Source organism: Tinamus guttatus, unplaced genomic scaffold (genome assembly GCF_059628265.1).
Source record: "Tinamus guttatus ecotype Peru unplaced genomic scaffold, ASM5962826v1 Tinamus_guttatus_pri_ptg000287l, whole genome shotgun sequence".
Taxonomy (NCBI): Eukaryota; Metazoa; Chordata; class Aves; order Tinamiformes; family Tinamidae; genus Tinamus; species Tinamus guttatus.
In genome coordinates, this window is record NW_028288821.1 from 1,714,229 (window position 1) to 1,737,476 (window position 23,248).

General features: G+C 48.8%; 1 protein-coding gene across 1 annotated transcript in view; it reads right to left on the reverse strand.

Moving 5' to 3' along the window:
• MAMLD1 (mastermind like domain containing 1) overlaps nucleotides 1–22,784 on the reverse strand; it is a 70,648-nt gene extending 47,864 nt beyond the window's left edge. The window contains exon 1 of the mRNA XM_088527447.1: nucleotides 22,570–22,784. Within this exon, the coding sequence (XP_088383573.1) occupies nucleotides 22,570–22,623 (54 nt within the window). The 5' untranslated portion in view covers nucleotides 22,624–22,784. The remainder of the gene's footprint in view (nucleotides 1–22,569) is intronic.
• Nucleotides 22,785–23,248: the final 464 nt, after the last annotated feature.

Consider the following 23,248-nt stretch of genomic DNA (forward strand, 5'->3'; position numbering starts at 1 on the left):
GAAAAGAAACACTTTAAAGTCAAAAATTCCAGCCTCACCGCACTTACTGTAACTGCCCCTTATGAGAAGGGGCGGCCGGTTATGTGAAATGACAGCCGCTCGCCGCCCCGCTCCCGCTTCTGCGAACAGGAAGGAAGGCGGCGCGCGTCTCTCCCGAGCCGCTTCCGCTCGCTCCGCATGCCGGAGGCGACGAGAGCCGCCCCACGGCACCCGCGCAGCGCCGGCCGCAGCCGCTCCGAGCGGGATGAGGCGTCGGGAGCCCTCGGAGCCCCGTGAGGAGCCACCTCAAATGGGGCGACCCCTGCCCAAGCCGACGCTTCATCCCAACTCCTCGCTTTCCAGGGTCCTTCCAGGCTGCTTAGCAGATGAGGCTGGAAACACCAGACCTTTCCGGAGTCACCTGCCATAGGAATAGCACTTTTCGGGGTGCGCAGCCCCTGTGAACCTGTCACATTTCTTACGTTGCACAAACAGGGCGGTCAGCGAGTGCCCAGGCGCGCGTGGGGCCTGCCCTGGCCACACGGTCCTTGCGGCACAAAACCGCATGGATAAAGCAACTCGCCTATTCAGCAGTTTTCTTTTTATGAGCTCCTTCATCCTCACAGACTGCCCCCCTCCCTGGGCTCCACTGGAAAACTTCAGGAAAAGCAGGAAAGGCCAAGGGCGCCAGAGCCAAGGCCTGGCTCGGCACAGCAGGAGGGCAGGGGGACATGTGGTGCAGAGCAGGGACACAACACATGGACGAACGCAGCACCGGAGCTCAGACATGGGCGCCTGCTGCTCCCCCGGCTTCACCGCAGGTTTGCGGACCGGCCGAGGAAGGAGGGGACGGCAGCTCCCGGCCTTCCCTCCGCAGCGAGGAAGGAGGGGACGGCGGCTCCTGGCCTTCCCTCCACAGTGAGGAAGGAGGGGATGGTGGCTCCCGGCCTTCCCTCCACCACGAGGAAGGAGGGGACGGCGGCTCCTGGCCTTCCCTCCGCAGCGAGGAAGGAGGGGACGGCGGCTCCTGGCCTTCCCTCCAGAGCGAGGAAGGAGGGGACGGCAGCTCCCGGCCTTCCCTCCAGAGCGAGGAAGGAGGGGACGGCGGCTCCCGGCCTTCCCTCCACCACGAGGAAGGAGGGGACGGCGGCTCCCAGCCTTCCCTCCACAGCAAGGAAGGAGGGGACGGTGGCTCCCGGCCTCCTGCCGGGCTCCCTGGCCAGCGCTGCCGGGTAACTGCAGCCTCCAGCGCGGCAGCTGCGCGGGGGCAGCTTCCTCACAAAGTTTTCTCTGAGCACTGCCAACGGGAATCTTAACCCCTTCCAGGGATGTTCTCTTCTCGGGTTGCCCCTTGCAAAAGGGCTTTTTTACAGGGTTTTCATTATTAAGTGGAGACACTTTTTGGATGTATGAACGAATTCACCAGCTCGTTTCCCACTGGGGCTGGAGCTGTGTTCAGAGACCGACATCCAGGTGTTCCTGGACTGGCCAGGCTGTGGGTCATCAGCTCAGAGACCACATATCGCTTAGGCCCACCAGGCCCCCTTTTTGTTAATGAATTAAACTAAAATTCAGTGTTGTCTGTTTTCACTTTGGTCGTTTTTCCCTTCAGTCCCTGTTGATCTAACTTAGCACTCACATCTTAGCACACACGTCCAAGGCCTCGGAAGGACACGCATCTTCCCCCACGCACAGCATGTGCTGGGGATGCAGACTGTCCAGTGCTGGGGAGAGGAGGATTCTCTGCAGAGCCGCGTTCCCGAGCGGCCTGGCTGGACCACGTGGCTGGTGCTCCATAGCATCTCCCTGGACTGGCACAAGAACAGCAGTTTTTCTTCACTGCTTGGTGTCAAGGATGGGGAGAGAAAGCGAACTACCTGAATGGTCTAGGAGGATCTAATGGGCAGGATTTATTAGTTTTAATATTAAAATACTAAAACCTATCCTGATCATAAACTCAGTGGCTTCAAGTCACTGGAGGAAGAGATGTGAATTCTTAAAAAATGTGATTTTGTAGTTTAGAAAGCCTGAGTAAGTAGTAATATTAAAATCATCATTCAAAGCAATCCCATCTCCAGCATACAAACCTTTTCGCACGTAAAGACAAATCCTACTCTCTCACTGCCTGCATGCCAAACCCGACAGAGGAATGAGGCTGCTGAGAGCCTCCCACGATGCCAAGGGTTTGCACCTCTCCTCCGGGTCATCCCTGTGCCTGGCCTGCCGTGCACAACTTCCAGGGCTCGAGTGGAATTTGGTGGTAGGGAAGGTCTTGAACAGGACCTTGCGCTGGAGAGAATATCGCACTTATTTTAAGGTGCTTTGGCTCCAAACTCAGGAAACCATCCAGCCATCTATTTAACACTCCAGCTGCACAAAAAATCTGCATTAGGTTAGGCAAGTACGTAAACTGAAGCTGTTTCCATATCGCAAGTCTAAGAATGGCCTGTAAGCTTGCATTTAAATTGGGTCCTAATGGAGGTAAGGAGAGTTTTTACACAGCCTGCCTGAAACACAACACACCAGCTGACAAATCAGTGCAACTACCACGGACAGACAAGCCCCACATTCTCCCAGACTTAACTGCTGTCCTGAATACAAAACCTTTCCCTTTCAGAATTGTTAAATCTCAGCTCTGCCACACAGTAGTTACCCTCAAATAGGTTAAAGGCAAAGCACAATATACACAAACTCTATGAACAGTGTGTCGCTCTCTATAGGCACTTTGAACAAAAAAAATGTAAATGAACTGGAGCATAATCTGTTCAGAATTTGAAAAATTACCAGTCTTTCTTTGCATGAAGAAATATCTTTCTTTGCAAGAAACAAAAGCAGGCGTAAGTAATTACAGTGATAAGCTAAAAATTGTTCGATTCTAAAAACAGAGTGTCAAAGCAAGGGAAAAAAAATCCCAGTGAGAGCTGAAAACAAGGTCTCCTAATCCTCCACCGAAGGGTTGTAAACGTGCAAGCTCAATGGCTCACCACCCCTTTCGAGTAAATAGAGGTTTAAAACGTCCTTTCTGCAGCGTGGCTGCATTCCTCGCAGCGTGACCCCGGCGTGCCATTCCTGCCGGCGGCTCTGCCGCGGCGCCGCTGACCTTTCCCCAGCGCCCGCGCGGGCACCTCCGGCCGCGCCGCCGCCAGCCGGCTTTCCCCGGGGCCCTGCCTGCCGGCAGCACCTAGCAGACCTATCCTGCCTCCATTCCCTCTCCAAGCACAGTGAATTCGCTCTCGGTTGCACCAGCTGGTTTTACGTTTTGCAGAGATCTCTGCTGCGCGCACGCTGACGTCCGCAAGCAGAATCCCAGCTCCCAAAGCTCCCCTATGCACAGGGGCCAAGAGAGGAATTACAGGCGAAAACGCAAAGTCTTACGCAAGACTGGCACAAGCAACAACTTTCAAGGTCTTATCTTAAAGCACGTTGCTAAACAGAAAAATTAACACAGCCATCCCCCAGTGCCTGGAATACAGAAAGAAATGAAGACAGGGCAGAAAACAGTGAAGTTTTCATGGAAATCTTCAGAAAACTTCAGCTCTGTAAAACCTGTTATATTGTTTTACTAGATGAAAAAGAATCTATTGCCATGTTTATATAAACATGATTTAAGAAAGCTATGCACACTTTTTAAAAAGAGATATTTTCACTCAAATTGACCCATATTCCTAAAGGTTTCACAATATGTTGAACCAATATGCGCTACAGTGTGTTTTAATGAAATACAGAAAAGAGAAAAATCATTCCCTGCAGTGTTTGCAGCAAACATACCGAAGCATTGATCTAGATATGAGAAGTCAAGAATGAAAATTATTAGGGACCAAGCATAAGCAGAAATGAAACTAATTAGTCCATAGAGTCTTTTTTCAAACTGAGTGAACACAAAGGAAAGCAGAGGTACAAGTACTGAAAAGGAACTTGGATTATTAAAAGCGAAAGGATAACAGTTTAAAGAGGCTATTCCCATGACATCTAAAATGCTTTGCAGAGATAAAGAGTTTTTCCTCTCTCTGTATATACATAGACAGAAACGCTTTATCTATATGTACATGGTAAACTTATATATATTTTTATATATACATATAAAATCTAAGTAACAATTGAAGTGGTTCTTAAGATAGCAGATTGTCAGCTCCAGATAGCTAAATTTCAAAACCCAGTGCCCACACCTGCTAAAATCTGTTGAAAATAATACATTCCACCTACTCCAGGATACTGATTTATTATTTGTCTCTCTAGCATTTACAAAAAAGGCAGCATTGCTTCAGCCGTGTGTTGAATAGTTCTATGAAATCCATAATGCAAATTGCCATCAAGCAGGAGTGCAGCATGACAGCCTTTTCTATAGCATTGTTTTTCGATCACTGTAACTTGAAAGCCTGCGCGCTGTGCGTGTCAAGGACCCGCTAATGACAGAGATTAGCTCTTTAAAGAAGAGCTGGCAGCAAAATTTTAGTAAAAATGATTAAGCGATTAACCTGGTCACAACAGAACTGATGCTACTTGTATTATTATCTGCACAACAGAGAGTGGAAACATAAGTAACAGCTCTGTATTATTATTATTTTTTTAGTATAAGCATACTAAATATATAAGCATGGCTCAAATGGCAATATGTAACTGAGGAGGACACTGACCGATTAATTCAATACTCAGCTCAGACCTAGGCAGACCAGCTCTATCGAGCTCTTCGGCCCTTCCTGGGGGACACGGGCTCCGAAAGGACACGGTGCCACGGGCAGGCGTCAAAGACACAACCGGGGCCCTGGCAAGGCGACCACATCGCGTCTCCCCCGGGGAGCGTGCTGGGATGAAGGGGCTGCCCCTCTTCCTCTTCTTCCTCCCCGAGTTCCCCAAAGCTCCCGAGATCCCACTCGCCAAGTATGGGATGCATGGGAATATTTGTGCTGTGCTGTTTGGGCATTTTTAAAAATCTAGATAGAACGACATGAAAGTGCTTCTTAAGAAGAAAATACAACTGTGAAACTGAAGAAGCACCGTAAGTAGGGAGATGATAAATAGGCTCCTAATTTCTTACCTTTGATGGTATTCAGTACTATTTTAAATATTCTCAAAAGAATCGCAAACATACAGAAGGTCATATATAAAATCCCTGATGAAGCAATTTAATGCTAAATTAAAGCTGAAACTAGGTAAGCCCAGCGCTTGGGATCTTGGGTATTTTTAAGGACTAGAATAGAATCGGCGCTACCCAAGAACACAGTGCGTTCTTCACATTTGTAAATATTTATTTCCTAAATTAAATTCCGAGTAGGTTTAGCTGGTTCTTACAGCTTTGCAGGAAACAATTTAATTTCCAAACCAATTGTATATTGATAGCTGGCAACAATGGTTTTACTTTATAAAAAGAGAATGGAAAAATAGTGTGCATTTCTGAAATGCTGCCAGAAAATTTCCTTTGAGAACACATTCAGTGAAAAGTATACAAACAGGCATTAAACACAAATGTAATTTAATAAACATCCACTCAGCTATATGGTGTGATAAATAGGTAATAAGAATGTAACACAGGCATTTAGCTCGCAGCTTCCAAAGAAGCTGGAAGCTAAAACAATAATACTTTCATTAGCCTCTCCTGCCTGGCATCAAGAGCCAATTTCCACCTATTAATATGGATTTCTATTACCTGCCTTGTGAATACTGTTAACCCATTTATCAAGTAAGAAGCTGTAGTTCTGTCACTTATTACAAGCAGAAGGGGAGCAGAAGGATTGCTAAACCGTGTAACGTTAGAGCATCAGATTAAATCATTTGACCTAGAAGATAAAAACATTCCACTTACACTTAAAATGAAAAAACAAAACAAAATAACCTTATCACATTACAGCTAATAAGACCTCTTGCAGGATCAAATCTTTCCTTGCTGCGTCAGAAGTGAAAAAAAAATCCCTGTCTTCAGACTGACTGCGAACTCGGTGCATGTGTAATTGAACATGCCTCATTGGGTCTCTCGCTATGTCAATAGTGGGCAGGAGGAGGGTGATTTAAGTTAAACGACTCAAGTCTCACTGGCTGTTCGCCCCTTTCTGTGTCCTCCAAGCAAAGCATCATTTAACAACCCAGCCTCGGCCACGCGTGAGCAGCGCGGAATTCAGTTTATTACCGAGACCGCAGAATTCAGTTTATTATCGAGACCGCGGCGGTGCCCAAGGCGGGCGCTGCCTGGGGACGGGCCCCGAGCTGCTCCGCGTTGAAACGAGGAGCTGCTCCGCATTCAAACGGGGAGCCGCTCCGCATTGAAACTGGGAGCGGAACCCACGGAGCGGAGAGCGCTCCCGTGCCCGCTGACCGTGGCGCGAGCCACGATGGATGGAGGCACCGTGGCTGCCGCAGGGGTGATGGGCACACATCCATTCATCACATTTGTTGCTAAACACACTACATTCCCATCTCCCCACAATACAGACTTTTCCCCCCCTTTTTTTTTTCTCTCTCTTGTTTTCCAGATGGGTTCTCAGCAGTAGCCACATCCAAAGGATAACAGATACATCTGGGAATTCAGGCACAGCTCCTCAGTGGCCTCCCTGCTCCACCCTTCACCTTCCTGCCAGGGTACTAACACCACAAAGATCCCGCTGTTCACACCGGATCAGATCAGGAAAGTTTGACGTGCTCCTGGGATAAAGAACCTATTCCCTGTCATGTCTGCTTCCATGCCCATGATAAAAGCTCCACTATATCCCCCTCATCCGCCTTCTCCAGAGTGGTGACCTAGAAGTACTTTTATTCTTCCCACTCTACACACCTCAGCTACAGATGCCAAAAATACCCATGATCTCAGTCCACGAGGCAGAGTGAGGATGGGGCAAAGCAGCAGAATGTGAGCAAAGTTTCTAACCTGCTAGTACTTAAATTCTTCTGCTCTCCATTCAATGGAGACATTTAAGATATGTGAATTCTTCAGCTGCGATGTCCCCACTTTCCTTGTCTGATCACCCACTACTGTAAACCAGAAAACTTAATGCACCTGAGTTCAGTAGATGGTTTACCTCACTTACCCGTCTAGTTCTGTTTCAATTTGATTTGTAAAACTATCGGGGACTCCCAGTGTGTTTCTTCTGATAAGCAATCTCTGCACTTTCCATCCCCGACAGCTCCCAAAATGCCCTGTCCCACGCACAACCCAGAGGAGCCCGAGACACACACACTGAGGACAGAGCTTTGCGCCCTCTCTTCCCTGAAATCTAGCAGTAATCAGTAAGTTGTAGAGTTACTCAGAAGTCACGGAATAAACAAGGCTGATCATTATGCTCCTTAATTAAATTATTACCATAAATAATGCTCAGAGGGGACCTACGGGCTGACCAACACTGCGTTCTTTAGGAAGGCCTGGACAGATGCTTTGTAAAACACATTCGGAATTCCTTTCATACTCCTGGGCAGTCATTTTGCCCTTGCCACAAAGCTGCAAGGTTACCCATACCCATTTCTTTCTCACTGGTTCCTTAATCCTCTTCTGTTCCTGTTGTAGCTCAGCACAAGTACACTTCTATAAACCATGTATTCACGAGTCTCTATCAATATGTATGCAAGGAAGAAATGTATTTCTGCTGAAGAGGAACCAGAATTTGGGGTCAGATGTTTTGTATTTTAGCCAGAACTGATAAGACATATTAGGAATTCATAGGACTTTTATCATTTTCAACAGCAAGAGGATTAGACCCTATGCTGACAAGAGCAAGAACGTCCATTGTTGGAAGAAATATGCACCACACACTGAACGACAGTAAAGCACCTGAAAGATGTAACATACTGTCCGTTAAAACCACTCTAAGGACTTTCAAATTCAGCCCAGGGATGGCTTGCCAAGCCAGGGCTTCATTTGTCTGGCAGAGCCCCAATTACAGCGAGTTCTGTGCTCACGCTCAAACCCGCAGCGGTGCAGAGGGAAGCCGTGTTTTAACCACGGCCTCCAGCGACGGTGGGGATTCAGACTATGGATAATAAACTAATGCTAAGGCCATAGGACAGAATGAAGCATTAAAAGCCTTTATTTGGATTGAAAAATTTTATCCAGGAAGCTTACAATCCTCCATGAAAAGACTCAAGTCTCGATATTGAAAAGCAGTGTTTTTATTTCAAGTTCAAGGAACAGTAAAGGTATTGGTGTAATAACAATAGCCTGCCCCTGTCTGAGGAGCCCCAAAGCAAAAAGCCTCTCTCCCTCAAATATTCCAACCACTGCAAACATGTTGCAACCTCCAAGCCTTTTTACACTGAACTTTTAAAATCCTTGACTTTTAACAAGGTCATGCATCATTTGATTTTAATTACAGATTTTTTTTTATCCTTTAATTTTGACTAAAAATGATGTGATTTACAAAGCAAACAAGCCAGTTAAACAAAGCTAATTAAATTCACCAGAGACAGCCTTGCTTTTCCCCTTGGTGAGTGTTTATTTCAGCTCCCAGTGCTCTGATAGCTCCTGACAGCTTGCTGGGACACGAGGAAGAAGTAGGTCAGGGTAAGCCGGAATCGGCGGCGGAGGATCCCATTAGACGGGCTCGTGGGGTAATGCGGCGATCGAGGAAGTGTGTGATGCAGTGACAGCGCTGGAGACGCGCAGCAAACAGCCCCAGGACACCCTCCAGCAGCAGCAGCACCGCGTTCATCCTGCCGGGGTTGTAACGACCCCGTGGAGAGCCCGGCCGGCCCGCGGTTTCTGCTACGGGAGGTGACGAGCAAGCCCAGCGACACACACGAGGGTGAACAGCAACAGGGCTGGTTCCTCCCAGCCTGCTTTTAAAATAGTGCCCCGGTGATCCCGGTGGAGGTGCCTGCCCCCGCATGGGGAAATACCCGACCGCAGCAGTGGGAAAAGCTGCTGAGATCTGACGGGGGCCAAGCTGGGAAGGGAGGACAAATTCCCCCTAGCCCAGTGCCACCCAGGGACAGCGCAGGCCACGGCCCAACCGGCCCTGCGAGCCCCAGGCAGGCACTGCCAAAAGAGACAGCAGCAGAGCCAGGGAAGAGAAGCAAAAACGGCCAAATAAAAACCCATCAATTTATAATGCCATATACTTTAAGTGCCTCCCATTATATTGAATTTTTTTTTTAACAAAAAGTGTTTTTTTATCCTATATGCACATCTAGCTGCATATGCATATCCCATATGCACATTTAGTGCAACTCTCCCTCCGGAAGAAAAAGGATCGGAGCCGCTTCCCAAGTGTCTGGGCAGTAAGGGCAGAAAAGGCAGCCCATGAGCAGGACAGCGTAATACGCAGTGGGCAGTGAGCGGAGCAGCAGAGCTCTAACTCTGCCGTTCCCATGACCGCTGCTCGCGCTGTTACAAGCTCAAAGTGGATGCGGCGGCAGCCGACAGCGCCGTCCAAACACCAAACATTTCAATTACGAGTCAAGGCTCTGCCTTGCGCAGAGCGCCACAGATATTCCCCTCAACTCAAAGCTGCGCAGCTTACATTAAAAAGGGGAGCGAGAGCCTGCGCTATCTTAGAAAATAGGTAAGCTTGACAGGAACAATCTAAATTGCCATGGGCATAAACAAACACAAATGGAGAAGGTTGTTTTATTTTGTTCGGAGCTCAATGTGTTCACTCGCCTTCAAGAAGTCTCCAGCAACCACTTCACTTTAAGTGCACGAGCTCCTCAGTGCTCAGAATTGCTGAAGTCGGTACTGATAAAAGGGCCTGCACTATTTCAGGAGTTTGGTTTTTGTCACCCTGGTTTATTCCGCGCCGGCGCGCGGCGCTCGGCACCCTCCTGCTCCGTGCGTCTGCTCGCGGGCTCTCTGCGACACGATTCCTCTCCCGCGCTGGCAGCGCTTCCTGCCCTTCGGGGGGTCACGCACTGACGCGGTCACTTGCATCCACCCATTTTATGGCACGACCCATCCCTTTCCTGCAATTTTTACCTAAGCAGACAGCCCTGCTGCGTCCGCTGCGTTTTTGTCCAAGTGAGGTCTGCTCGCCCAACCCTGAGCGCCTCTCTGCAATCCCTACCCCAGTGAATGGCCAAACCCAGTCACAATGTAAAGAAAACATGCATTGAGATAACAAGCATTAAAAATAAAAGACGACGACGACGAGAAGGATCAGAGCACCATTGAAATCCTGCAAGGATGGAAGGAAGCTTTTAACAGCACTAAAATATAAAATTGATTTGTACACATATTTGATAAAAATCAATACAATTAGCAAGTAACTGAATACTAGAAAGGGAAATTGATTGCTCGAGGGCCCCGAGGACTCAGGGCAATCAGTCCATTCTTCTAGCTCCTCCACTCTTAATAAAAATTTACTTTTTCATAATCCTGCCTGAACTCTTTGGCCATTAATAATGCTGCTAAATAGCTTTTCTTTTAGCACTATTATTGCAGACCTGCTTGAATTACATTTAGAGGCAGCCTAGAGTGGCCATGTGCTGGCCATTTTGCTATCTGCAGTGCAAACCTCCGAGCAACAGCATAAAAGAACACTGGCTAATGAACGGGAGCACAGGAACACTTGAGAAGAGCTTATAAAATTAAGTACCAAAGTTTAAATAAACGGATTGCCACAGAATTGATTTGCTACATCAATTCGGACGGCTTTTGCTGATACATCATTCCTTTCTCAAAGGAGAGGAGCCACCATTTCGAAACAACTAATTAAACGTTTTGAACCGTGGCCTTACAGCGAGAGCTCCCTGCCTTCCTGCCCCGCCGCGCGACTCCGCACCGCCGCGCACAGGGTGTTACTGCACCTGAAACGGGAGATGGAGGCAGAGTCAAATCTAGACTAAATGAAGTGGCTTCTTCAGCTGCCATCCCCGGGCAGGCTCCAGCTCCAGGCAAGGGCGATCTGGTGTTTCGGCGTCGCGTGGGCTGGCAGGGCCGTGCAGGGGCTGCTCAGCAGGGCAGGCTCTGCTGCCCCGCGAGGCTCTCCCGGACTCCCGGTGCACGTGAGTCGAGAGCCGCTCGCACAAAGCTGCACGGGAGGCTCCTCCTCCACAGCTCAGATGCCTCCTCAGATAAGGACTTTCTCAGATGTTGAGCTTTTTGTCCACTGACTCATCTTGATAGGAAGCTCTCTCAAATCAAAAGCTCCCTCTGGGCCCTCAGCAGCCGCCCTAGAGCCTTGCGGCTCAGGGTGACCCAGCCTCTGCTGCTAACCCAGGGCCTGATTCAGCACTAGCGTTAGCACATGCTTAGCCTGAGCTCTATGGATAGCCCTGGCCAAGTCTCAGCTGAGCGAAGGATTCTTCTGTCATGGTTCGACCACTTGCACATTTGAAATTCAAGAATCTCATTTATGCACATTCCAGGTCATCTCCAGAGGAACAGCTCCAGGAGTCATTGGGTTGAATGAAACCACTCGTGCACATTATCACAGCAGAAAATCTTTCACTTTTCAGGAATCTCTACATATGCATATGCCTCCAACGGTATAGTTGGACCAGCGATTGCACTGAGCTACTGTACCAGCCTAAGAAAAGGTCTATGGCTGCTCTGAAACTCCACCAGGAATCTGTGGTGCTACAGAGGTGAAGTCAGCAAAATGCCTCTGTAAATGTCACAGGTGCCACTGCAGTCATCTGCTCAGGTGACTCACTAAATTCTATACAGTTTCCTTACTCAAAAGCCTCCCTCCCTGCTTCTTCTTACAAAGAAGAGACCTTAGCCCGGACAAAGAAATGGAAACCAGAAATCACATGGTTCTGGAATTGGCCTTCTTTGCAACCACAAGTGAATTACTTTAATCTCTCTGCCTTAGTTTCCCCACCTTCATTAGTAAAATAGAGACAGTGAAATTTATTTCACCTAACTCATACATCTTCTATGAGATGAAATGCTTGTTCAGTGTAAAGTACTTGGGAGATGAAAGGCATCAAGTAAATATTATTTATAGTCACCACACCCACCAACAGGATCTCCAGGATAGGCTGTGGGTCTGTGTTTAAGAGTCTTTGTGTAGCTCAGGAACTACACTTTCCTGCACTAGCCAAATTAATGCTAATGAAGAATTCCCACGTTAATCAGTCTTCCAGCCTTCAGGAGATCGGGAGAAGGATGACAGTCCCATTTCAAAAGACAGCACAGTGTCGCAGCAGGAACTGCACCAAACTGAGGGAAGGCCATTTACAACATGGTCATGGAGGAAACTCTGAGAGTTCATCCATGTACACCATTTACACTTGTAAATCAGCTCCTATTCAGTAACGAAGTGCAGTGACTCATTTTTGTCTACACGTGAAAAAGGCTCTCAAAGAGAACCAAATAATCTTTCTCTTTCCTTTCTGCCTTTATGTACACTGAATTACATCCCCTTCCTTTGGAGGAGCCACAATGCTTCAGAGCCAGCTGTAAAACAGGACACGACCGTCTCTTTAGGTTCACAGAATCTAAGGCCAGCGTTAGACCCCAAATTTCTGCTAAGGAGATTTAAGAAGATGTTTCATTAGCAGTTCCCTTGTTTTTGGAGCCAGCTGCATGGCGCATGGAGGCACACGCAGGCCCCATGCACGGCCCCATAGCGCCCACGTAGGGCTGGCATCTGCTCCGGACACTTCTGCTGCTCCAAGTGGGTCGCGGGCCACATTATTCGCTCCCTGTTTTAAGCAAGTTTTCTCAGCTCAGCTTTGCTCATGAACCCATAGCCATCCTGGGGGCAGGATGGTGGGTGGAAGCTGCCTTCCCTGTATCTGCACTTATGGAGCCGGGACAGCCGTGCCGACAAACCTTGACTTTTGGCCCAGCGCGCGCCGGCTCGACGCCAGCCAGGCCGTACTGCAGCCACGCGCCGGGAAGCTGCTGGCTGCTGCGTGCTTTGGTCGGCTGCTCTGGAGCTGGGCGATCCAAGCACGGAGCCTGCCCAGAGAAAAAGCCTCCTAAAAATAAAGCAAACCCAGAAGAGGCCAAGTCCTACAGCAAAGCAATGACAACACAAGTAGGAAAGCAAGAGTGCAAAAAGCAAACAAGAGGCACAAACCTAAAGAAATACCACGGAGATGCAGAACTGTGCCTGGGAATGCCTTGGGATGCAGGGGGAATTTGTGTATGGACAAGCAACGTGCTTGAAATTATGAAATATTAGACACAGAGCGCTCACTCTGTGGTTCACCATCGCTGCCATTCTTAGATATAATGTTAAAGTTAAGGGCTTACATAAGGCTCCCCGTAATTAATTCACACCTTAGCTTCGTAAAGTAACAACATCCCAAATCAGATCCATGCAGCATGGAGTGTGGGGGGTATCCCGTGCTGAAGCACCCGATGCTGCGTCCTGCTGTAGCTCACAACATTTCCATGCCCCCTTCCTTAGGGTGTCTCCAGACTCCACGCAGCACATGGGAGCTTCAGAAACTATTCACAGCGGCTACCTGGGATTTCAAACCATCTCCCTGGAGCTCCGTACCTGGCCAGGTATTTGGGGAGGAGGGTGAGGGGAGAGAAGAGCTATCGAGAGAGAGAAAAAAGTTTGTAGAAAACGTGTATAGACAGAAGGAACTTAAGGAAATGAAGGTTAACACTGCCTAAGCCAAGCTTTACCCAGGTATAAACCACATATGTTAAAGCGACAGAGAAGGAAGGCAGGATGCAGTAAATGGTTCAGCCTGCGACACGCAAGATTTTCATAATTTATAAGCAACAGAAGACATGCACTTCTCCTTCAAACCGCTGAGAGCCCCCTCAGCAGCCAATTAATGGCGCTGTGTACAGCGAACACACTCACACTAATTGACTGGTCCAGTAGCCATGGCTGCCCCCAAGCCTTTCTGGAAGACGCGTTTCTGCAGCAGCGCCGCGCGGAAATGCTTCACGTTTATTAACTTGTTTGCTTCTGATTGCTGGATTGGTTCCCCATTCCCAAGGCGCTTAAGATTTATTCTTTTAGTTTAACACTACAAAGTAATCAAATCGCTCCATTACAGCTGACAGACTTCGGGAGCCCTGGAGGGGAGGGGGGAGAGGCAGCAGGAAAGAAGTCCACGTTTTCCTCCCGCATGTTTCACGCTTGCCTTCAGCTTGAGATTCTCCACATCTCTATATCTCCAACTCGAAACCACACTGAACTTCTAACTGACATGAGAAGTTATTTGAGGATGCAGGACTTTCACTTGAAATTAAGGCTGATCTACCTTCTGGGATCAGGGACCAAGATTCACTTCTGATGAAGCCCGAAAAGCTCTCACACGCTCTCTTTCTGCTTCCAGTCAAACACGAGTGCTGCTGCAATCGAGAAAACCTCCTTCCGACACGCTGTAAAGTTCAAACCAACCAACCCATGAATAAGAACAGGGCATGAGACAGAGGATTTCACACAGCCCTCTGTGCCCTTCCATCCATCCAATAGGTCTGACCAGGAAGAAAAAGGAGATGCCTCAGAGAGTTGGGAATAGCACAGAAATCCTTTGCTTGGATTTTGACAGTGACCCCTCAGTCCAGCTGATGCAATGAAACACTACAAAACGCTCAGCACATAACTCTTGGTGTGGACAACAAAAATATATTTTTTCTTAATTTACGGAAAATCCAACAACTTTGTCCTGTGTTACCAAAGCAAAATTTAGCAAACAAATAGTGCTTGCATGGCCCTGTGCATTCAAAAATAATTTGAACAACCCACCCCTTAAGTATGAAAAGGACCCTTCATTAGAAAAAAAAAAAAAAAAAGGCAATGTATTTCAATGCGTTTTATTTTAGACTGTATCTACACTGTCAGGCTAAAGCTTAAGGATATTCCAACAAGCTTTTGAGTAGAGAAAAACAGCAAAACAAATCTTCACACAGCCTGTGATCAAATAATCTTACAGGATATAGACTTACTGCACCAGCAATGTCAGGCAGTTCAGTGCAGTGGCATCAAAACTAGATATTTACTGCTTGATAGTGAGTAACCCTTTGAAAAGGGAGGAACAAAAATTCCTTTTTAATGAGTCACCATTTGGCAGCCAGAGATCAAAACCTTTTGCCTGAATTTCTGACTGCAGTATTGTATATACTTGGTTTCTTTTTCTTTTTTCTTCACTCTTTTCTTCGTGATTTTGTTTAAACCAACACAGTTAATTAAGAAAATAAGTAAGTTAAAAGAACAGGAAAAGTGAAGTCTTTAAAAGAACCTGATAATGAGCGCAATCTGCTGTGTTAGTGAAATCCTGAATTCACAAATGATTGCTTTTATAAATTTGAAATTGTGAAAAGCCCCAAAAGATTAAAAGTAACTAGCCAGAACAAAAGAAATCATACTGAGCATCCATTCTGATTACCTTGTCAGGTCAGTGTTTGCTAATTATTCTTAAACTAATGCAAGTGTATCTTGTGTCTGAGTGAACTGCATAGGACAAATGTCCTTGTACAAGATTCCTTTGTTTACTTTTGCCCAAAACTTGACCAATGAATATCTGTGACAGAGAATGAAACATGCCTGAAAGTAGGTGCTGTTTCTCTCTTTAAAAATCTTCTATTTCATCCTACTTCAAATTCTAGAGTTTTAGCAAAAAGGAAGATACTATGATCTAATGTCCAAGAAAAAAAAAATGCTTTAGATAAGAGCATTACAGCCAAAACATAGAAATGAAACTGTCATTCATATTTAGGGCCTTAGAATAAGATACAGCTGGCTTCATTAGGAATATAATTTTCGACCATATGACAAGACTCCAAAGACCTCAGTTAGTAATAAGCACTTTTGCTTTACAAACTATTTAACTAGTTAACCTTCACACCAAACATCCTTACTGTAAAGCACCATTACTCCTGTTTTATGATGCATAAGAAAGAAGCTGGGAACTATTTACTCCAAAAATCGCCTCCACCTCTGGAGGCCTGGGGAGCTGCAGCTCTTCAGATCCCATGAAAAAAAACCTGACAGTTTGGAATTAGAGCAGGCAATATTCAGGCCTGGCTCCTGCCTTAGGAAACGTAAAATTGTTACATGAAAATTCACTTCCACTCGATATCAGAACGGGGCCCTACAGCTTGCTTCACGCCAGCTCTCCAACAGCCACGACACGTAACTCCCCATCAGCAGTCTCCTACCTTGCTGTCAATCCATTGAACCACCCCGTCCCTTGCAGCATTTGATCTTTGTTTATATTCAGTTTACTTCTAGGTTAGAAGTTAAGTAGGGTAAATAATTACAATAACTGGTAGCAGTTCAGGAATTCAGAGAAATAACATGATCCACCTACTGTAAAGAGAATCAATCACCCATCTCTTTCCATTAGTCTTTTTGGCAATCCCGTGTCACTGTTGTCACAAGTCCAGATAACGATGCCACATTAATTCACCTTCAGAGAAAGAGGCTACAAGATGCGACTCTGTAACCGTGTCCTGTCTGACCTTGGGGAATCTTTGGGGAAGGCTTCCCATCAGCTGCAGTTACAGCTTTTACTGATAGAGGACTACTGACTCGGATCCACGCTGTGTAATTTGAATGCATGACCCAAAAACAAACAACTGATCTTTTGTTTCCACTAGAAATAAAACAGCAACACATAGCCAACAGTTTTGCAGACCCAGCCCTATGTGAGAAATTACATTTTCAAAGTAATTTCAAAAAGCCTGAGCAGAGGCGATGGGCCAGAGTGGAACGAGGAGAGCTACCCGATCATGTAACAGCAACTCTTTTAATTACATTAACCAAAACTGGAGGGAGGCTGCATTTCCCAATCAAAACCCTCCCAGTTCAAATGAGAAAAATCTTCATTGTAAATACTACAAAGTACAGAATTCAAGAAGAAGAAACTAGTAATCTGATTCATCATGAAACCAGGCTCCCTTCCTTCAATACTATAAACTATTCTCTGTGCAAAGCGAAATACTGTATTTCTGATGTCAGCATGAGCAGACAGAAGAGGACATATGGCCTTTTGTATTGCTCCCAAGATGCCGTATGTTAAAAAGAAAAAAAAAATCAGAAATCCTTATCCAGGCTGGAAGACGCCCAAGCCCTTTTAAAAGCTTGTTTATTGCAATTTGGAAGACCTTAAAAATAAAAACAGTACAACAAACTACTCATAGACACCTAATCCTAGCCCCAGATGGTAGATAGGTATCAAGCAGGAGCCATGCATTTTTGGGAGGAAATTTTTGCTGAAATGATCCTTTGAGTACTTGTCTGTAACAAGGTATCACTCCTACTACTGCGGCTACAACTAACAAGTTAACAGCACTATTTACACTAGTACTCTTGTATCATTAGAAACAACAAGATTATGTACTTTAATTCTAATGCCAGCATAATTATTTTAACACCAAGGGTGTCAGATCTGACTCTATACCCTCTAAATTAATTTCAGAGTAGTGGCTAAATAAAATGACATACTTCTTTGTGCTTTTGTTATAACACGCTCATGTGCAGCAAACTGTGAAGAAAATGTAGTAATTAGAGGTTAAATTAATCCCTGGCAGCCAGGCAGCTTAGCGAGGCCGAGCCCTCTTCAGAGGGCCCGCATGGCGCTCGCGGCCCCGCGGAGCCGGTGCGGGGCGGCCCGGCTGCCGAGGCGACGCCATCCGAGCCCGGGGACCGGCGCGGCGGAGGCCACAGAGCCGCGGCCACCATGGACGAGGGGTGCCTGGTTGGGAATGGCGGCCGGTCAACCCACGGATGTCAACATAAGCGCACGGCGCTGTGTTTCACACCCTCCTGGTTTTAATGCAAGCCATTGATTTTGTTGTCCTCGGCAGTGTGTTCGGAAAGAATAGCTGGGCTTGACTGAACTTCCCAACCTTCTTCAAGTCCTGAAACTTCTACATATTTGTGAAGGAGAAATGGTGCAAATGAAGGGTACAGCCATCAGATTTTGATGGTGTCCACTAAGGATTTCCTTTGTGCTCATGTGGGCCTGACCCACATACACCCAGCATGGCAAAAGGAGGCAGCTTTTAAGAGCAAACAACATGACCTGCTACCAGAAGGGCAGTGACCCAAGTCCATCCCCAAAGCACTGGGGGAGCCGCGTGGGGACCGCGCAGCCTCTGTCCTGCTCCACACGCTGCCACCCAAGGAGGAAGGTGCGAGGAACCAGCTCCCTCAGGGCAGCGCCGATGCCGCACCACACACCACCCAACGCGGGGAAACACCATGGGCACCAACATGGCCCTGGCGGGCAACGCGCCGAGCCCCCACAGGCAGCTGCCCCAAAGTCACCAGGTGAAAATCCCCCAAAAATGAGAGACAGAGAGAAAAAAAAACCCTACACAAAACCCACATTACAATTAAGGCAAAAGCGAGACACAGGGCTCGCTGAGATTGCAGATCTGTGTGGGAGTGTGCGAACAGCGCTGGTATTTCTGTACTACCCAGATCATCAATTATTAACAAATTAGGACATGCCTGATGGGGGCCTTATGTAACACTTCTTTATCGATAACTCTGCCAAGTGCTGCGCAGGGGGCGGGCAGCGGATCCCGGCCAGGCACAACCTGCCGGCTCCTACAGCCGGGCCTCGTTGAGGAACGACGTCCCGGCACGGCGCCCGCTGCCGCGGACCCAGGACCCCCACAACCTTCTATACCCAGGCTCCCGCTGCCCTTAACCCCGGGATCAAGTCGGATCCTCGTCTCCTACGGGATGAGAAAGGCCCCTGCCACCCCCACAGCAAACACCTCTGGTTCGGCCCGGTGCCCAACGGAGCAGAGACTACGGAAAGCGCAGCTGCAGCTCTGCGTGGAGCGTCAGGAAAAACAGGGATTTTCCTCCTGCAGGAAAGGCATTGCTTGGTAACACTTTTTTTTTTCCTCATAAAAATCCCCAACTTATTCCCCATGAGGCAGCTTCCCAAGAGGAATAACGACTCTACATTGCTCACGTAAGTTTGCCAGTTATCCCCTCTCCGATAGCATCGTTCTGCTCCGGCTGCCACTCTGAGATGGACCTTCCTTAGGAACAGGGCCAATGGTCCGGTCTGTAGCAAACCATGACGAAAAACATCCCGCAGAGGAAGGGGGTGTAAAGGGAAGCCTTTAAGTGACAACGGCTTCAATTTTCTGTGCAAAGTGTTGGCAGTAACAGCAACATGGGAAGAGCAGCATGATGCAAGCACTGGCTCCTTTGCAAAGTTTCCCCTGAGCTGCTGGCAGCTCTGCAAGGGGGCATAAAAAGTCAAAAGTGTATTATTTGCCACTGCCTATTTTGTAGTTTTTTTCTTTTTTCTTTAAACAAACAACATTGTGAGTTTTTGCTATTTTAACTTAAAAAGAGCAATACTGCAGTGCACTCCAGAATCCTGCACCCTCAGAAAGCACACTAACGAGGGCACTGTTAGATGCCTAAACAGTTTCTCCACATATTTTTAAAGCATTAGCCTTTTTGAGCGCACCCTTGTTACGGGCTAAACAAAACAAAACTCCTTATGACTGCATAACACTATCTGATAGATTTGGCATTTCACAGCCATGTTCGAAAGCTCCCTTGCAAAATTACTGGCAAGGAAGGAAGTTCTGCATAATTTTAGCACTCAACATCTGAAAAAATTAGAGCAGTCCCAACTGTTCTTTGAGATGTATAAAAGAACAGTTGAAAAACTTACAGTTGACTGGTGCTACCTAGGTTACCCGTCAATGGCATTGAAACTGGTATATTATTAAGAGAGGTGTATGACGGGAATTGGTTTATTGTGCTGATCCATAGTAACCAGCTTCTGTTCGTCCATCATTTATCTCTCTCACCAGCGACATATGGGTTTGTCTATTCACACTCTCAGCACTCTATCTGCTCCAACAAACAGTCGGCCTTTTCTGCTTGGATAAGGAGATTTTTTAGTTACATCCATTATGTGCATATCAACATTTATGGCAGGAAGATAATTGCCAAAGAGCTCAGGGGGATAAAAGCTCCCTCTTTATAACACAAACCCCCTTAAAAAAAATCAATATTGATATAAAACAGTCCAGTGCAAAGTCTTGGTGTGTCTTGTTGCCTTCATTTTTTTTTTCCACATAGCAAGTCAAACTGGAACGTCAGGTAGAAAGCTTTGTAACGAGTTACACTACTGCTCTTCCCAAGGGGGGAAGGGGTGGACGATATTAGCTCTTCCTTACAGCAGTGAGTGGCAAACACGTGCGATGGAGAGAGGAGGGTTCCTTGGAGAAGGGCTAGTATCATTTAAAATGATTTAGCCATCCTGATGTGGAGACCATACCAATTACTAATGAATTGTAACTTACAGTCACCTTCCCCTAAACGCTGGAAACTGCTGACAACTGAACAGGGCAGCGTAGGGGAACCATGAAGACTTGTAGATTTGGCCTTTTTTTCTCTTTTTTGTTTTTTTTCCACATTTAAAAGGCCTCAGACAACCTTCTACTATTCCATCCCCAGGTATAGATAAATCCATTTGTCACAGCTTTTGCATGATTTACTTCACTTTCCCATGGTTACATACTCAGAAAAGTTATTTTAAGGCAACTTTCATCAGAGCAGCAAGCAGCACAGCGCACTTATCGATGAAGCTGCACGGCACGCAGCCTGCGGGACGGCTCAGGGCTTTGCCTTGCTGCTGCCCTGGCCTTTCTGTCACCTCCGCTGCCACCCGGTCCCACAGCCGCATCCGGGCACGTGAGTGACCCGCTCTGCCGGTCTGTCCCCCTGGGACGGGAGATCCTCCGGCCAGGCTCACTAAGCACCGCACCGCCGTGCCCGAATGCCCGTGGGATCCATGAGCGCTACCGAGCTGCAGAACAAGCATCGAGGCTGGTAAAAAAATAAAAACAAATAACTGACACCCACACAGATGGATAAAACACTTCTGCCTGTGTAAGAAGAAGTCATACAAAATAATAAAGAAATAACTGTTGCCGGTAATTCCCAGCCTTCCCAATCAGGTAACAACCATGCTGGCTGTGAAAAAAAAAAATCAAGACGACTTTGCAGCTTCAAGCTACTTAGTTAAAAGGGTCTAAGAGAGAGGGCCTTTCAATATTTGCCTTTCTGATTCCTAAGTAACCTGGAAAAATTAAAAATAGAGCCTAAAGTCCCAAGGTGAAGGAAGAAAAAAAAAAAGCATAAAATAAGGAGCTAACCCCGGTCTGAGCTGCTCGACTGTGAGCAGCACGTAGCAGCTCGCGCACTTGGCTCGCCGCGCTTTACCTGCCGCACAGTGCCGGGTATTTGTTTTTTATCCCCGAGCAACAGACTATTTCCTGGTTGAGTTTAAAAACTCGGTGACGCTCCAGCCTCAGCCCACACATGTGTGTCACTGTCAACGTCAGTGGCAGGAAAACATTAGAAGTCGCCCCGCGCGGGCGCTTCCTAACATGGAATTTCCTTGTTCCGCGCTCCCTGCGCCGCCGCCCCCTGCGCTGAGCGCATCTTTCCCAAACGCCTTTTCCCAACGCAGGGATGCACTGGGGGGGAGAGGGAGGCGCCGCGTGACCCGATCCCCCCAAGCGCGGGCTCCGCGCGCTCCCGCGGGCGCGCAGGGCTGCGCTGGCACCATCTGGCCGCGCTCGGCAGGAGGGGCGCGGGCCGGGCCGCATTAGCGGGGATTACGCGGCTCAGAGGGAAAACGCGACCATTACATAAGCGGCGGGAGAGCCCCCCCGCCACCGCGCCCCGGCGGGCGGAAGCGGGAGGCGGCGCGGGGGCTGCGCGGCCGCGGGGGAGCGCGGTGCCCCCCTCCCCTCCCCTCCGCTCCGCCCCGCGGGGCGGCCCCGGGCGGGCGCGGAGCGGGGCCGCCCCTCGCGGCGCCGCGGGGAGATGCGCGGCGGCGGCTCCGCGGCTCCCGCGGCCCTCGCGCGGAAAACAAAAGCGGCCCTTTAACGTATTGTTCCGGGATGGGGGGGTGCGGGGGCGGCCGCGAGGGAAGCGCAGCCCGGTTGCCCCCGCCGGGCCGCGGCTCCGCGGGAGCTGCGCGCTCCGCCCGGCGCCGCCGAGCGCCGCTCCCAACCGCAGGACGCGCAGCCAAAGCCCTGGGAGCCGTGAGTCAGCGCGCGTTCTGTGAGCGATGCGCGGAGGGGCTCGCGGGGAGCCGCGCACGGCCCCGCGCCCGGGGCGCGCAGCGCAGCGCAACCCGCCGCCTTCCCGCTCCGCTCAGGAATAACCTGCGCGGCTCCGCGGAGCCTTTTGTTCCGAAGCGGCTCCGTAACGCGCGCTCGGCGCTCCCCGAATAGCCCGGCAAGCGGCTGCCAGCAGCAGTGCCAGGAGTTATTAAAAAAGAGACGGGGTGGGGGGGTGTCAGCCCAGCCCCGTCCCCACGCGTGCGCCCCGCGGAGGCGCCCCCGGCAGCGGCTCCTCCTCCGCGGACCGGCTCCGCACCGGGCGCACGGCGAGCAGCAGCGGGGCAGTGAGAGTGTCCAACACCCCCGGAACGCCCCTCGCCGCCGCCGCGGGACGCTCCGCGGAGCACCTTGCTCAGCACCATTTTAAACCCACCGATCCCCCCCTCCTCTGCCCGCACTGCCACTGGCTGTGGCTACCACGGCGGGTCAAACCTTCACCCCAAGTTTTGGGGGCTCCTTCCCCCGGCCCTGCAGGACGGGACTGCCCGCGGCGGGCACTTTCCGAGGGGCTCCGCAAACTTCGCGGCGCCGGCTCGGAGCGGCCGCCGGGCTCCGGCCCCGCCGCCTCTTCGGCTCCTTTCAAACAACTCCTACTTTTCCGGTGCGTATCGATTTCAAATGCTACTTACTGGAATATGCGGCTCCATGCGTGGTGCTTCTACCCGCTGGGAAACCAGCAGCATCTTGGACTGGGGATCAAGCGGCTTTTAGATCCACTTTGGCTGTTCTGGGCGAGCAGGAGCCTCCGAGAGGGTTTGCTCCTTTTAGGTTCCAGACAAGTTCATCCTGGCGTTGCAGTTTGCTAATGATTCACTGTCTGTCTCAATCTGCTCACTACATTTCCATCAACCCACAGCTTCCTCACTTAGAAGGTGGAGTTTGTGGGGTTTAAGTTACTGATAGGCATACCTAAGTGCTGTGTCACTCAAAGAGGAGGAGACACCCGCGCACACACAGACACACACACACACACCCGCACACAGCACCAACCGCTCGGGGCTTAAAGGGGAAGCAGCAGCACTTTCTTCTGCTCTTCGGGAACTGGAAATCTCACAGATCCAAGGATTTCTTTTTCCCTCTGTGCAGGAAGGCGAGGATCATGCAGTCTGCGGGCAGTACCATAACATGCAAAGAGCCTGGCACACACAGAGCTGCCTTTGTGTTGCTTCAGTTTAGTTCAATACAGAAGTAGCGTAGCTCACAAAAATACCAGCAATTAATGGATTTTTTTTTTCCACATCCGAGTGTACAAATGACTGAAAAGACAGCCCAAGGCATGAAGTGCAAAGCCCTGGGTCGATCCCGGTT